Genomic DNA, 16,899 nt, shown 5'->3' with positions numbered 1-16,899 from the left:
AAGCATGGTGGTGGCAGAATCATGCTGTGGGGATGTCAGGATATAGAGAAAGATGAATGGAGCAAAGTATAGAGAGGTCCTTGATGAAAACCTGCTCCAGAGCACTCAGGACCTCAGACCGGGGCGAAGGTTCACCTTCCGACAGGACAAAAACCCTAAGCACACAGCCAAGACAACACAGAAGTGGCTTTGGGATAAGTCTCTGAATGTCCTTGAGTGGCCCTGCCAGAGCCCTGACTTGAACCCGATTGAACATCTCTGGAGAGACCTGAAAATAGCTGTGCAGCGACGCTCCCCATCCAACCTGACAGAGCTTGAGAGGATCTGAAGAGAAGAATGGGAGAAACTCCCCAAAAACAGGTAAGCCAAGCTTTTAGCATCATACCCAAAAATACTCAAGGCTGTAATCACTGCCAAAGGTGCTTCAACAAAGTACTGAGTAAAGGATCTGAATTCTTGTGTGATATTTCAGTTTTTTATATTTAATACATTTGCAAAAATGTCTAAACCTGTTTTTGCTTTGTAATTATGGGGTACTGTGTACAGATTGATGAGGAAAAATAACAATTTAATCAGTCTTATAATAAGGCTGTAACATAACCAAATGTGGAAAAAGGTAAGGGGTCTGAATACTTTTCGAATGCACTGTACATTGGAAATTCTCTGAGTAGCTTGTCCCTCTACGTTAGCACTGATATTTTGATGCTGCCAATTAAAAAATTAAAAACATAGCTATTACATTTGTCTTGCCTGCAATATAAGGGCATGACTGTTTCATGGACTCTGTTTCCTCCTCTCAAGACCCAAAACTAGAAATTAGATGACCCAAAACAGAATAAGATCAATGACAAATGGCTTTTTTATGTGTCTTCCTATTATTTCAGCAAAAAGCTTTGTGTGTCAAGTGGTGGGATAAAAGTCATGTTTGTTGGAGCTTGCCTTTGCAATATTTGTAAATATATATATATATATATATATATATATATATATATATATATATATATGTGTGTGTGTGTGTGTATATATATATGTATATATATATATATATATATATATATATATATATATATATATATATATGTATATGTATGTGTGTGTGTATATATATATATATGTGTGTGTGTGTGTGTGTGTGTGTGTGTGTGTGTGTGCGTGCGTGCGTGCGTCGGTATCTCTAGTCTGAATACCAACTGAGTGAGATCTGGAAACGGCACATCCAGCAGGGCAGTAAGTTGCGAAGTGACATGTTTGGTCAGCAGTAGTAATGTAGCCCACACTGAAGACCCTTGTTTGCTTGTCAATAGAGGCAGCGTGCTCTGAATAGGAAAGAGTCCCAAAGGCAGCTAATTTCAAACATGGGAGCATTCTGTGCCACTTTAAGGCTTGTTTTGGTTTTATTTCTATTAGATTGAAATGTTGTGTAATAGGAAGATTTTCTATCTTATTGCTGATATAACGGTAGGCTTATCCTTTCAAGAAGTATGAGATTATCCTTTGCAAAAAAATGCTTGCAGATTTGATGTTCTAGAGAACTCAACTCAAATGCTTGAAATGGGTGAGATCTACTCTCTGATAGGAGCGTAGTAGGAAATAAAAACTGCAAGTTTAGATTTGAAATGGAACTCCCAATGCTCCCCTTCCCTCTCTCGTGTTCTCTCTCTCTCCTTTCTCACTCTCTGGCAGGACTGTGGCCTACCCCTGCTCCATAGCAACTGGGCTTTTCTCAGGCTGCCGGGCCACCTCATTGATGGGCTGTGCACAGCCAGACGACCCTTTCTAAATTCTTGCATGCCTTAGTCGGAAGTTGTCCTGTCCCAATGGCCTCCATCACCCTGCCCCCCGCCACTACCATATTCAGGGTCATTAGTGTGAGGAGTGTGGTGGTGAGTTCTGAGCTGAGGAAGGTCCCCGTCTCCCTGTCTCGTTTGGGGTTAGCCTATATATTCTTAGCAGCAGGGTTGTGTGCGATGGGCAAGGTATGACCTGGGTATGACTGACACCCAATAGGGAGGTGCCTGGAAAAGGTTAACCGGTTGACCCCCATCATCTGTCCTGGGAGATCTGTCTGTCTCAGTTTAATCTCCAGACTCCACAATCACGCTCTTGCTCTCTTCCCAAGGGACTATGCCATTGGATCTGACTTTTTAATGACAAATCCTTATGTGGGAATGTTAGTTTAAATGATTTAGAATTTACACTCAAGCAGTAGTTGTAAAGGGGGAAAAAATTGAAACATTTAACAGATCCGGGCAATTACAGAACATGGCATCTGTGATGTTTAATTGGAGCTAAATAGCAGACATAACAGAGCAATTAGGGAAACAAGTTCCCCAACATGTCAACTGGCTTTTATAGTAATCTTGTCTCTTTTCATGGTTGTAGTCACCCTCTCCACAACACTCTCCTTTAAACTATTGATAAGCGGCAGGCAAAATAGCGCATTGCAAAATCCTCATTAAATCTGACCTATTCTGTGGTGTACAGGCTCTCTGGTGGCTGACTAATAGGAGTTGGCTGCGGACCCTGTGAAGTTTCTAATGACCTACAGTGTCAGAATCCCCCACCGCCAGGCTTGTGGCTGCCTGGGCCTCATATGGAACCCCAGAGGAGCTCTGCATGTGTGTAATTTATTCTGCTATCCCACACACTCGCTCGTCTGCAGACGTTTACTACTAAAGAGCATGCAGAAAGTGTGCTGTTGCCTAGCTAAGCAATTTCATTCCTCCTCATGGAATAAAAAATTATTAGCCCACTTTTCATGTATATTTCTGGAATTGTAGAAAAGCTGAAGAACATACTCACATCCAGGTACTCTTTTGCAGGTGCTGGATTTGTAGGGGATAAAAACGCTGCACATGGCTGTTCATGCTCCCAGGTGATGTTACCGATACAACGTTTCGACCCTTAGGTTTCCATCAGCCATCATATTTCTGGAATTTAGCATGCATGAAAATGTATCTGATTTAGCCTTCATCTCTGGCCAGTTATTTTTTCTACACGTTGTTTTATAGCATTTCATTTGTGTATATAAAACACATTAAATGATTTCCACTACCTTGATTACTAGCATAACTTGCCCCATTATGTTGTTCATTTCAAAATAAACTTTTCTGCTAATCAAATTTCAAATGTCCTAAATTCTATTTAGCAAATAGTAGCCTAATTGTTGGAATATTTGTTTTGCTCTTTACAATAGCAATAGTGCACAATTACTTTTCTGTTTCTTTTTAAACTAATGTCTGTACGTACTCATTTCCTCCAATGAGGGTATGGTAATTTGCCTTTAAAGTCATGTTCCAACACTGATTGAGAAATCAATACTTTCTGTCTGCATTCTACAGCTCATCACATTAACTCATGGAGTCTATTCACTGAAGTGGTTGCCTCCATTGTCCGCCACCATCAAATGTCTATTAGGCTCCATGACAGGTGTCAGTCAACTTTTGACCCCACTAACTGGATACTCTGAGGACTTGGCCATAAGCAGAGTTTGAAAAGGGGGCTGTAGGCAGTGAGAAGGGTATATATCCTTGTGCCTTTTGCACTACATACAGGGAGGAATTGGCCATGTCAAGGGACAGGGATTTGAGAGTCAAGTGTTCATGAATGGGAGTGTTGGTGGTCTGGATGCAGCTGCTTTGAAAAAAAGTGGAAGAAATTTAGAGACAGCAAGGGTAGTGAGTCCAGTGGAAGCGTACGGCTCCTCACTTTTTCTTTAGTCTCTTGAGGAAGGCTTGGCAGGAGCCCTGACTCCAGGCAGCTAAACCAGCAACTCCCCTCGCTCTGTATTCAGCCAAGGTGCTGGAATGACAACGACCCATTCATTGTGGAGGTAGAGGCAAAGGCTGTGGATCTCGCCTGTCTTTTTGGGAATGGGAGGGGGGGGGGGGATTTTCCTGAAATCGTGAAGTACAACAGAAGGGGGACACTGAGAGGGAGGGCAAGCAAAAGCGAGGGAGGGAAGGAGAGAGGAAGGGAGGGCGAGTGAGAGGGCTACTATGCCGCATGATTGAGAGAGGCAGAGAGGAAACAGAACTCCATCAGATGAAATGAGGTGAAAATAATTCAGGCATTAATCAACCCCGGGCAAAAGGAGGCTGTTCTTTTTTTCCCTCTTTCTGCGGAACCGAAAGGAAAGGTGTGAATGAAGAACTCAGGAGTGGAAACGAGAGAACCACTGGGCACTATCAAATAATGTCAGAGTCCAACAGCAATGCAGCCTGTACAGCCGACCAGGTCAGTTTTTTTCTCTCATTCTTTTCATCTTGTGTCCTATTTGATACACAGATGTGATACATTTGATCTCAAGCAAAATGTTGTCATTTTGTCAGCTCATGGAGAACACTTCCGACAGTTACTAACAGGAAAGAAAATAAATTAAATCAAAGTAATTTTGGATTTTTCAAATTAGAGGGAGAGAGTGAATCCAAACTATCAAAGCAGCAATTGTGTGGAGCTGCCCGGACGACGGTTCAAGGTCCTGAAAGAATTGAATTAATCAAGACGACCTATTGTCTGAACTGCCTTATTTTTCTGCGATCATTCAGGGTGTCTGTGACGACTCAATAGCCCCCATACCACGTGAGGAGGGGGATACAGCTCTTTAAAAACCAGACCACGTGTCGCGGAACTTAAAAGTTTTTATAACTAATTGCAGTGGGAAGTTCTGGTGGTGCTGGCAGAGGGGTGTGTGATAGTTTCTAAGGAAGTGGGCAGGGTAACTGAAAGAGTGGGAAAAGTGTCCTAAAAAGTGGGGTTGGCTCATATGTTATTTCTCTCTTCCTTTGCCCCTCTTTAGTGGCCAAGGGACTTGTCAGTTAAACAATTCCACCAAAAGATTTGTTTAAAATAAAATATATAGATATCCGTTATGGCACTTTGTTCCTTGCCGATTTATATGGAGCGCCAAGTCTTGTCACGTCCTTTGGTTGGCCGCTGTCAAGACTGAGCAAGCCTCCTATAGTTCAGTAGCAAATACAAAGAAACGGGCCGTTGAGACCATTGCATATACTTTTAAAGAAACATTTCTATGAAGAGAAAAAATGTCATTGCTTGCGGTAGGTAAAGTTTGAATTTAGCAATATTCTTTTGAGCTATACAGTATATTTTGATTGTACAGTGTACGCCCTTGTTTTGAAGTGTGTGTAAAGTTCATGTAGAGTCTATTTGTTACGGCCATGGATCTAAAAGAATGTACTGTGCCCTTAGTAGTCTAGGGGCACTTTAGGTGTTGACTAGTAGTCATCTAGATTTCTCATCTGTAGAACAGTGCTTCTTTTACAATGCTGTTTCACCACAAAAATGTTTTTGAAAGCCAATATTTATTGCTATAACTCTCCAAAGGCTCTGGGCTGTTCGGTATAACACTTGTCTATTTGGTCTAACTTGGCCATTCTCCATGTATGGTTTTATTTTCTTCCTGCATGACCTAGCTAATACTGAACATGACATAGGTTGTTCTAGTGTGTGTCCAAATACTCTATTTAGACCTTTGAGTTTCCTATGCCATTTGCAGACTTATCTTCGTTCACTTTGTCAGCGCCTCGCCTCGCCTCCCATCGCCCCCTTTATTAGAATGTACACGGATTTGAGTGACAGTCTTCTCATCTATGTGTGTTTATTTACACTTCAGATGAAGTGATGGCCCATGGTGCTTGTGACAAAGGATGCAATAAATGTTTGAAGAGTTATTTCCTTAAATTATATAATGTCCTTCTGATTCAGTCCTGGTATGGGTCATGCTTTGGAATCTAGGTCTATTTGATATTGTGTGCTTCAGAAAGTTTAGGTTTCAGGTAACATCAACATCAGTGTATACCTGGTGCTGTATGTCATGTATAATTGTCACTATGCTATAGACATATCCCTAAAAGTTGATATAGACCACATACTATTTGATTGGTGAATTGTATGGTAAGCCGTTTGAGGTTAAGGTTTTGTTGAGTGAAGTTATATTGAGAAGGTTAATTGACTAAGGGACAGAAGTTGTTGGATGTGAACTGATATATCTGACAGGACGATGTGTCACATAGAGAGGTCTAGGATCAGGTGCAGCTGACACGACAGACCCTTCAGACAGACAGTGCCTTGTCGCTTTGTATAGGACAGCTACCTACCTACCATACAGCCACACAACCCTGACTGACTATCATGTGTCATAAGTTTCTCTCTCCGCACCAAAGGGGAGCTATAGCTACTAGCTACTTTTATGGTATAGGCTACTGCTAAAACCGCTTCATCTTTTTCAATTTGTTGTTCTCTAAATACATTTTCTGTTTCAAGCCCCAAGTCAAGCCCCATTTCCTTGTTCATAAAGGAGCCTGTCTAGCCTACATGAGTTCTCTGCGGTAGTCCGACCCCACTGTAGGAATACAGTTGTCTAAGGTCATCTGCGATTGTAAAGCATGCTTGAGTAATAATTGAAGTAATAAGAGCTTCAGAAGATTTTCTAATTGCATGGTAGGGTAGTGTAGGCACCTCTGACTTAGTCTGACATCCTTTAACAATGAGGAAGAATAGAAGATAGTTTGGCTTCATTTGGTGGTGTTATTGTTTGAAATCTGCTTGAAATTGTTTCTGGTGTCTGGAGCCATGATACATTGTAGTTTGGGAATAGGCTACAGCTTGCAAGATTTCTTTATTGGTTTTGATGTAAAGATTTGACCACAAATTGTTGTTTAATCCTTATATATTTCAGTTTTATTTACTAAATTGTAGTGGGGTGATTTTATGCCTCAAAATTAAGTAAGTGCCTTGATTTAGCCTAGATATCACTGACACTGAAGTCAGTTTATTTTGTCCGAACAGTTTTCAATTGGACAAGAAAATATTGCAGTTGAAAACTTGGCTTGGAATGATTGACCCAAATGATTTCACTATACATTAACAGATTTTATAGATCATGACAGCCTGTCAGAACGTTAATGAGGGCTGTTTAATGAGAGGTAGAAATTATTTCCCAGTGGAGGTTTTGGAGCAGATTACTGCTGTTCTTAAGTCTGGGTACGAGAGTTATATTATTGTACTGCATATTTCACTTCAATACCCTGTGGAGAAGTTTGATTGCAATGTTAGACTAATTCTGCAATACTGTAATAAGATTAACTCCTGTGAAAATATCCCTCATGTTCTTTCACCAACGGTTTACAAAAGAGGGGGATTAATTGCTTCTTATTATAGCGGATAAATGGACTCTGAAATGATGGGATTGATTTAAAATACCAACGGTATGCTACTATTTAGGCCTAGTTTCTGTAAACATGTAATTGTGTTTTTATTAAGCAATGGGTGTTGAATGAGCTAAATCAGTGATTTTCAGTTCCCAATGTATAGTTGAAGTACCATAATTAGGTACCACTGTTTAGGTACCACTGATGCTCCCCTATATTCACTCCACCTGACTCCAATCCAACATTCATTTCCCCTTTTTTTCTGGCCTATTTTGAGCGCTCCCATCTGGGTTCAGGTGGTGGTAAGAGGGCCAGTATAGGGAGCGGAAGTCAGTGGTGGGAGTGTTTACGTGAAGGGGGAGAGAGAGCGGGGTCAGGCAGCAGAAGAGCGAGTGCACAGTCGTATGTGTGCTCAGGGCCTCTTGCTCTCCCTGTGCTGTGGGCTCTGTCTCTATCCATGCTGTGCTCATGGACCCACAGCTGGCGGATGGGAGAGGCAGCTAGCCCCACACTGCAATACAACACAGCCTAGCTGGCTGGACATGCTCTCACTGCTATATAGAAACAATCAAATAATTTACTGCTAGTGAGATCAGTATGAAGAACCAGCGGACATATAGGCTTCGTCCCAAAAAGGCACCGTATTCCCTTTTATAGAGCACTAGAGCACAATGCATAGTGTTCCATCTGATTTAGCAGACATACTGCAGATAATAAACGCAGATAGGACTGCCCAATGTGAACTTCCTTTGATGTAAGAAATACAATATAAGATGTAATTGGTTTAGGCCATTTTCAAACATAACTTCCTTGACTGAAATGGCCTATGTGGTGTGGATTTGACAGCTGTACAACAATAGCAGCGATTGATTTGTCTGGTAGTTGGTGTTAAATCACACAGCTGAGCCCAGACATGTGTTCTAAAACTTTGACCGGTAGTGTTGCAGAGTGGATTCAGTTGCTAGTTGGGTGTCATGCCATTACAAGCGTGGATGTTTTGTGTGGTTGATTAGCATGGATGTCAGCACGGTTCACCCCGCTACCATCTATGAGGTGGAGACCGTACAGGTCCATCAAAGCTGGGCCCGAGAGAGACGTTTCTCAGTCTATCTCCACGCCCCTGCCCATTACCGTGCCCTTAATCTTAGTCACTGCCACTGTATACTGAACAAAAATATAAACGCAACATGCAAGAAAGGATTTTACTGAGTTACAATTCATATAAGGAAATCTGTCTATTAAAATAAATGAATTAGGCCCGAATCTATGGATTTCCCATGACTGGGTATACAGATATGCATTGGTGGGTTACAGATACCTTTAGAAAAAGTAAGGGAGTGGATCATAACCAGTCAGTATTTAGTGTGACCACCATTTGCCTCATGCAGCACAACACATCTCCTTCACTTAGAGTTGTTCAGGCTGGTGATTGTGGTCCTGTTGAATGTTGTCCCACTCCTCTTCAATGGCTGTGCAAAGTTGTGGCAATTGGAACGCGCTGTCGCACACGTCTATCCAGAGCATCCCAAACATGCTCAATGGGTGACATGTCTGGTGAGTATGCAGGCCATGGAAGAACTGGGAGATTTTCAACTTCTAGGAATTTTGTACAGATCCTTGCGATATGGGGCCGTGCATTATCATGCTGAAACATAAGGTGATGGCGGAGGATGAATAGCACGACAATGGGCCTCAGGATCTCGTCACGGTATCTCTGTGCATTCAAATTGCCATCAATAAAATGTAATTGTGTTGGTTGTCTGTAGCTTATGCCTTCCCATACCATAACCCCACCGCCACCATGGGGCACTCTGTTCACAACGTTGATGTCAGCAAACCGCTCGCCCACACAACGCCATACACATTGTCTATGGTTCTTTAAAACAATGTTGGATGTGGCTTATGGTAGAGAAATTAACATACAATTACCTGGCGATAGCTCTGGTGGATATTCCTAGAGTGAGAGTGTCAATTTCAAGCTCCCTCAACTTGAGACGTGTGGCATTGTGTTGTGTGACAAAACTGCACATTTTTGAGTGGCCTTTTGATGTCCCCAGCACGAGATGCACCTATAGTGACTTATGGTAGAGAAATTAACATGACATTATCTGGCAATAGCTCTGATGGACATTCCTGGTTTGAGAATGTCAATTGCAAGCGCCCTCAAAACTTGAGACATCTGTGGCATTGTGTTTTGTGACAAAATTGCATATTTTATAGTGGTGCATCTGGGTGATGATAATGCTGTTTAATCATCTTCTTGATATGGCACCCCTGTCAGGTGGATGGATTATCTTGGCAAAGGAGAAATGCTCACTAAAATGGCTGTAAACAAATTTCTGAACAAAATTTGAGAGAAATACATTTTTTTGTGCGTATGGAAAATGTCTGGGATCTTTTATTTCAGCTCATGTGACGTGGGACCAACACTGTACATGTTGGTTTGTTCAATGTACATAGTCATTGAACATTGGTGACTTGTAATAATGTTTACATACTATTTCAACCACTTTATATGTATTCATCCCCCTTGGCGTTTTTCCTATTTTGTTGCATTACAACCTGTAATTTAACTTGATTTTTATTTGAATTTCATGTAATGGACATACATGAAATAGGCCAAATTGGTGAAGTGAAAAAAAAAAAAAAAAAAAAACGAAAATTGGTGTATGCATATGTATTCACCCCTTTTGCTTTGAAGCCCCTAAATAAGATCTGATGCAACCAATTACCTTCAGAAGTCACATAATTAGTTAAATAATTAGTGCAATCTAAGTGTCACATGATCTGTCACATGATCTCAGTATATACAGTTGAAGTCGGAAGTTTACATACACCTTAGCCAAATACATTTAAACTCAGTTTTTCACAATTCCTGACATTTAATCCTAGGAAAAATTATTCCCTATCTTAGGTCAGTTAGGATCACCACTTTATTTTAAGAATGTGAAATGTCAGAATAATAGTATAGAGAATGATTTATTTCAGCTTTTATTTCTTTCATCACATTCCCAGTGGGTCAGAAGTTTACATACACTCAATTAGTATTTGGTAGCATTGCCTTTAAATTGTTTAACTTGGGTCAAATGTTTCGGGTAGCCTGCCACAAGCTTCCCACAATAAGATGGGTGAATTTGGTCCCATTTCTACTGACAGAGCTGGTGTAACTGAGTCAGGTTTGTAGGCCTCCTTGCTCACACATGCTTTTTCAGTTCTGCCCACAAATTTTCTATCGGATTGAGATCAGGGCTTTGTGACGACCACTCTAATACCTTGACTTTGTTGTCTTTAAGCCATTTTGCCACAACATTGGAAGTATGCTTGGGGTCATTGTCCATTTGGAAGCTTCCTGACTGATGTCTTGAGATGTTGCTTCAATATATCCACCTAAATTTCCTGCCTCATGATGCCATCTATTTTGTGAAGTCCACCAGCCCCTCCTGCAGCAAAGCACCCCCACAACATGATGCTGCCACCCCGTGCTTTACGGTTGGGATGGTGTTCTTCAGCTTGCAAACCTCCCCCTTTTCCTTCAAATATAACAATGGTCATTATGGCCAAACAGTTCTGTTTTTGTTTCATCAGACCAGAGGACATTTCTCCAAAAAGTACGATCTTTGTCCCAATGTGCAGTTGCAAACCGTAGTCTGGCTTTTTTATGACGGTTTTGGAGCAGTGGCTTCTTCCTTGCTGAGCGGCCTTTCAGGTTATGTCAATATAGGACTCGTTTTACTGTGGATATAGATACTTTTGTACCTGTTTTCTCCAGCATCTTCACAAGGTCCTTTGCTGTTGTTCTGGGATTGATTTGCACTTTTCGCATCAAAGTACGTTCGTCTCTAGGAGACAGAATGCGTCTCTTTCCTGAGCGGTGTGACAGCTGCGTGGTCCCATGGTGTTTATACTTGCGTACTGTTGTTTGTACAGATGAACGTGGTACCTTCAGGCATTTGGAAATTGCTCCCAAGGATGATCCAGACTTGTGGAGGTCTTGGCTGATTTATTTTGATTTTCCCATGATGTCAAGCAAAGAGGCACAGAGTTTGAAGGTAGGCCTTGAAGAATATCCACAGGTACACCTCCAATTGACTCAAATGATATTAATTAGCCTATCAGAAGCTTCTATAGGAATGACATCATTTTCTGGAATTTTCCTAGCTGTTTAAAGGCAGAATCAACTTAGTGTATGTAAACTTCTGATCCACTGCAATTGTGATACAGTGAAAGTGAAATAATCTGTCTGTAAACAAAAATTACTTGTGTCATGCACAAAGTAGATGTCCTAACTAGAGGTCGACCGATTATGATTTTTCAACGCCGATACCGATACCGATTATTGGAGGACCAAAAAAAATCAGTCTTAAATTATTTTTTTTAATGTATTTGTAATAATGACAATTACAACAATACTGAATGAACACTTATTTTAACTTAATATAACACATCAATAAAATGAATTTAGCCTCAAGTAAATAATGAAACATGTTCAATTTGGTTTAAATAATGCAAAAACAAAGTGTTGGAGAAGAAAGTAAAGTGCAATATGTACTATGTAAGAAAGCTAACGTTAACGTTCCTTGCTCAGAACATGAGAACATATGAAAGCTGGTGGTTCCTTTTAACATGAGTCTTCAATATTCCCAGGTAATAAGTTTTAGGTTGTAGTTATTATAGCAATTATAGGACTATTTCCCTCTATACCATTTTGTATTTAATTAACCGTTGACTATTGGTAGTTCTTATAGTCACTTTAGTATTGCCAGTGTAACAGTACAGCTTCCGTCCCTCTCCTCGCTCCTCCCTGGGCTCAAACCAGCAACACAACGACAACAGCCACCACATCGAAGCAGCGTTACCCATGCAGAGCAAGGGAAACAACCACCCCAAGGCTCAGAGTGAGTAGCGCGCGCTAACTAGCCAGCCATTTCACTTCGGTTACACCAGCCTCATCTCGGGAGTTGATAGGCTTGAAGTCATAAACAGCGCAACGAAGAGCTGACGCACAACGAAGAGCTGCTGGCAAAACGCACGAGAGTGCTGTTTGAATGAATGTTTACGCGCCTGCTTCTGCCTACCACAGCTCAGACAGATACTTCAGAGACTTGTATGCTTGTATGCTCAGTCAGATAAATGCAACGCAGGACACGCTAGATAATATCTAGTAATATCATCAACCATGTGTAGTTAACTAGTGATTATGATTGATTGTTTTTTTATAAGATACGTTTAATGCTAGCTAGCAACTTACCTTGGCTTACTGCATTTGCGTAACAGGCAGTCTCCTTGTGGAGTGCAACGAGAGAGAGGCAGGTCGTTATTGCGTTGGACTAGTTAACTGTGAGGTTGCAAGATTGGATCCCCCGAGCTGACAAGGTGAAAATCTGTCGTTCTGCCCCTGAACGAGGCAGTTAACTCACCGTTTCTAGGCCGTCATTGAAAATAAGAATGTGTTCTTTACTGACTTGCCTAGTTAAATAAAGATTAAATAAAGGTGTAAAAAAGAACTCTGGTTAGATGAGATGAGACTAAAATTATATTTTTGGCCATCAAGGAAAATTATATTTCTGGTGCAAAACCAACACTTCTCATCACCCCAAGAACACCATCCTCACAGTGAAGCATGGTGGTGGAAGCATCATGCTGTGGGGATGTTTTTCATCGACAGTGTCATGTATTGTCATATTATGTCTTGTTCCTGTTCTTTCTCTTCACTCCGTCTCCCTCTGCTGGTCGTATTAGGTTACCTTCTCTTCCCCTCCTTCCCCCAGCTGCTCCTCATCTTCTCTAACTACCTCGTTCACCCTTTTCCCACCTGTTCCCTTTTTTCCCTCTGATTAGGTCTCTATTTCTCTCTCTGTTCCTGCTTCTGTCTTTGTCAGATTCTCGTTTGAGTTTCTCATGCCAGAACCAAACTATCGTCTCGTTTGCTTCAACCTTGTCCTGTCCTGTCGGAATCTGCCTGTTCATCTGAGGCTACGTGTGATCAGGTACCTCTGTCCTCTACAACCCAGCTATTCTCCTCTGCTGCTAGAAGGGGACTCTAACCCAGCTATTCTCCTCTGCTGCTAGAAGGGGAACTCTTCTGTGATTTTCAGAAGGACTTTATGTTTCATTTGTGTTTTGACATTAAAGGACTCTGTTTTTGTTAAACCGCTTTTGGGTCCTCACTCACGTGCATAACAGACAGGGACTGGGAAACTGGTCAGAATTGAAGGAAGGATGGATGCCGCTAAATACAGGGAAATTATTGCGGGAAGCCTGTTTCAGTCTTCCAGAGATTTGAGACTGGGACGGAGGTTCACCTTCCAGCAGGACAATGACCCTAAGCATACTGCTAAAGTAACACTCGTGGTTTAAGGGGAAACATTTAATAACTGTTATGGATGATGCGAATTTTCGCAGCTTTTTGTTAAAAATCGCGCAACATTTCAAAGTCCTGCTACTCATGCCAGGAATATAGTATATGCATATGATAAGTATGTGTGGATAGAAAACACTCTGAAGTTTCTAAAACTGGTTAAATCGGGTCTGTGGCTATAACAGAACGTGTTTAGGAGTAAAAATCCCTGGTAAAACTGTTTACCAAAAACAAAAATATTCGTCTGCCATTCAATGAATTGTTTAAGACGAGAGAAAATATATGCGAACCCCCTGTAAACGCCTACAGCTTCCACATGATGTCACCATTGCTATCAATAGAATCATTTATTCCTGGTTACAACACGAATAGACCCCTCCCTTCTTCTGGCGCACCACAGTATGTTGTGAAACTGAAAAAATGGACGATGTTTTCCAGACTTGCTGCTATCGAATACAGATCGCCCCGTGATCAATTTGATACATCATTAACGTTTATTAATACCTAAAGTTGGTTTAGAAACGTTGTTTGAAGTGATTTGTAAATGTTACCCGTAAATGCTAGCCGTAAATGCTACCCGTAAACAATGACGGATTTAATCGGGAAAAAGACCCAATTGTGATGTTTATGGGACATATAGGAGTACCAACAAAGAAGCTCGTCCAAGGTAATGAATGTTTTATATTTTATTTCTGCGTTTTGGGTAGCGCCGGCTACCGCAAAATCTGTTGTTTACGTGTCGTGCTGGTATTTTGGGGGTGCATGCTATCAGATAATAGCTTCTCATGCTTTCGCCGAAAAGCATTTTACAAATCTGACTTGGTGGCTAGATTCACAACGAGTGTAGCTTTAATTCAGTACCTTGCATGTGTGTTTTAATGAAAGTTTGAGATTTAACGAGTACTAAGTAAAATACTATAGGTGGCGCTCTGAAATTTCCGCTGAGCTATCCCTGTGCAGGGACCACCTCCATAAGAAGTTTTAAATGTCTTGGAATGGTCTAGTGAAAGCCCAGACCTCAATCCAAAGTACAAAGTATTCACTTTGTATTCACTTTGGGGGGTTGAATAGTTTTACACGCTCAAGTTTTCCGTTTTTTTGTCTTGTTTGTTTCAAAATAAGAAATATTTTGCATCTTCAAAGTGGCAGGCATGTTGTGTAAATCAAATGACACAAAAAAAACAAAATCCATTTTAATTCCAGGTTGTAAGAAAACAAAATAGGAAAAATGCCAAGGGGGGTGAATACTTTTGCCAGGCACTGTAAATGCTGTAATCTAGTCATGGCTCATCATGTATAACTAATTGTGTTATTTTTCTGGATTATGTGTATGTTTTTTATTACTGCACTGTTGTAGTTAGAAACACAATTTTGCTGCACCTGCGATAAAACCTGCAAATCTGTATACACGACCAATAAACTTTGATGTGATTTTACTTCTTCTGTATATGTGGCTGGCCCTTAAAGGGATTAATCACACTTTACTCTTTACAGTTTACCACTGAGGACCGTTGTCAAAACGTAGGTCTTTACTTCAGATTAGACCGTTCAGAACGTATTCAAATGTTTGGTGCAGACATTAAAGAGCAAGGTTTAATATGTTCAACAACAGTGTGTGTGAACGTGTATTTCCTCAGGCTTTGGACCTTTTTGAAGCATTGTGTATGTACCAAATGGCACCCTATTCCCTATGTAGTGCACTTCATTGGTTCAGGGCCCATAGGCAATAGGGTACCATTTGGGACACATACTTTGGCAGGTAAGGTTCTGTGTAAATGGCATAGGGACTTAGTAGCATATACAGGACAGTTTCATGACTCCTCTACCACAGCTCAGTGTCTTGATCTACAGTGCAGTGTTGTTCATGACCTGACAGACCATGCCCAGGAGACAGGGAGCACGGCTTGGAAGAAACAAATTAGTCCTCAGATTTGGGACTGTCATGAACGGAAGGCAAAAGCATAGAATGAGAAGTCTCCCTCTCCTCAACTTGCTTTTTGAGTTGAATGCTCATATCTCTCAACTAAACATCTTTACAAAAGATTGTGCTACACATCTAGGATGCAGTTGTCTGAAGATATTTTAGAAAAGTAATTGGTGCAGATCTTGATAGACCCATGTAGTAATAATACCCACCGTAAAATCTGTCTACTGTACATTGTCAGTATTCTGGAACAGCATGGGATGTCTGTTTTTAAAGTGTACTGTAGCTCAAAACTATACAGTCCAATGAAGACCAAAGAATAATGCTCATTCGTGGTTGAGCGGTAAGGCCAGTTACATGTAGCTAACTTCTCTGCCAACTGGGATGGGGTTCAGAGGTATTGCTGGGTGAATTGTCAGAGTTCATGATATATTTGATGTTTTTGTCAGGAAGAGAGAGCGATGGATTTGGGGATGAGAGAGGATAAGGTTGTGGGGATGAGGTGTGTGTGTCTATTTGTGTATGCTTAAGTGATTCTGCGAGTGTGTGCGGTTGGTTTTCTGTGTGTGTGATTGGGGGATCGAGGGTCAGGTGAACAGCTTGCGTTGGCCAATGGCTCCGCGGGCTAGTCTCCCGCATCACTTAACAGCCATGCACAGTGCACACTAATTGAATGATCTAGTTAAGCGAACCGCGTGGCTGAAGCTAGACCTGGTTGTCTGCACAAATCAGCGCTGGCAGTTGTTTCTGTATGAGCGTCAGTAGCTTTCAACCTTGCAATCCTTTTGTTTTATCTGCAAAAATCCGCCCAGTTATTGGATTTGAACATGATCCTATTAATATTAACTTATGATGTGATTATTATGAGCATGAAGGTGGTAATGGAACCAGGGTCTCAATAGCCTACAGAGACTGGCAGTAGGAGACTAGTGGTAGCTTAACTACTAACATTGTCAACTAGCAAGGCAATTCCTCTTTTGCCGTTGATCTTGCATTTTTATGTCAAATCCTGTGTTTTTCCCAACACATTTAGCCTAAACATACAAATAATTACATTTATATTGGTTCTTCTATGCCATTACGGGTTTCACCCTGTATTAAAAGGGCAGCATACATGCCAAGCCACTTAAAAATATTTAGGAAAACCAATCAAGGAGGTACATTTTTGTTCAACTTGAAATATTGTTCTGCTTCTAAGTACGCATAATTATTGTTGTGTAAGGATGTGTTACTCACTGGCTGTTTTGCGCAGCTCTTGGTTTCTGACTTGGAAACCACTCCTACTGCTCCCCCAGACACTCCCTACAGTAAGTATCAGTCAGATCCTCAAGTTGCATCAGCGCTGGGAAAGGGGTATGTGACCAACATTTACAATGGAAATCTCAAAGGTAAGGCGTTTTCAGTGTTTTGATGATGTATTTGGCGGCCTTAAAAATTCAGACTAAAGG

The 16,899-nt window shown here is 41.1% G+C and overlaps 1 protein-coding gene across 8 annotated transcripts in view; it reads left to right on the top strand.

Annotated features, from left to right (window-relative positions):
- Positions 1-16,899, top strand: part of slc6a9 (solute carrier family 6 member 9) — an 82,555-nt gene that overhangs the window by 31,391 nt on the left and 34,265 nt on the right. Inside the window, exon 1 of one of the 8 annotated variants that reach the window (XM_021613257.2) lies at positions 3,943-4,236. The exons of 4 other annotated variants lie outside the window; for them this stretch is intronic. In XM_021613257.2, the coding sequence (XP_021468932.1) occupies positions 4,195-4,236 (42 nt within the window). In that variant the 5' untranslated portion in view covers positions 3,943-4,194. Of the gene's footprint in view, positions 1-3,942; positions 4,237-4,738; positions 5,058-16,725; positions 16,840-16,899 lie in introns of those variants that run through there. 3 more of the 8 variants (XM_036985957.1, XM_021613261.2, XM_036985956.1) reach the window with 3 other exon arrangements.

The sequence above is a fragment of the Oncorhynchus mykiss genome, chromosome 8, assembly GCF_013265735.2.
Source record: "Oncorhynchus mykiss isolate Arlee chromosome 8, USDA_OmykA_1.1, whole genome shotgun sequence".
NCBI classification, from domain to species: Eukaryota; Metazoa; Chordata; class Actinopteri; order Salmoniformes; family Salmonidae; genus Oncorhynchus; species Oncorhynchus mykiss.
The sequence above is the reverse complement of the archived record's forward strand: the minus strand, read 5'-3'. Positions and strand labels throughout refer to the sequence as shown.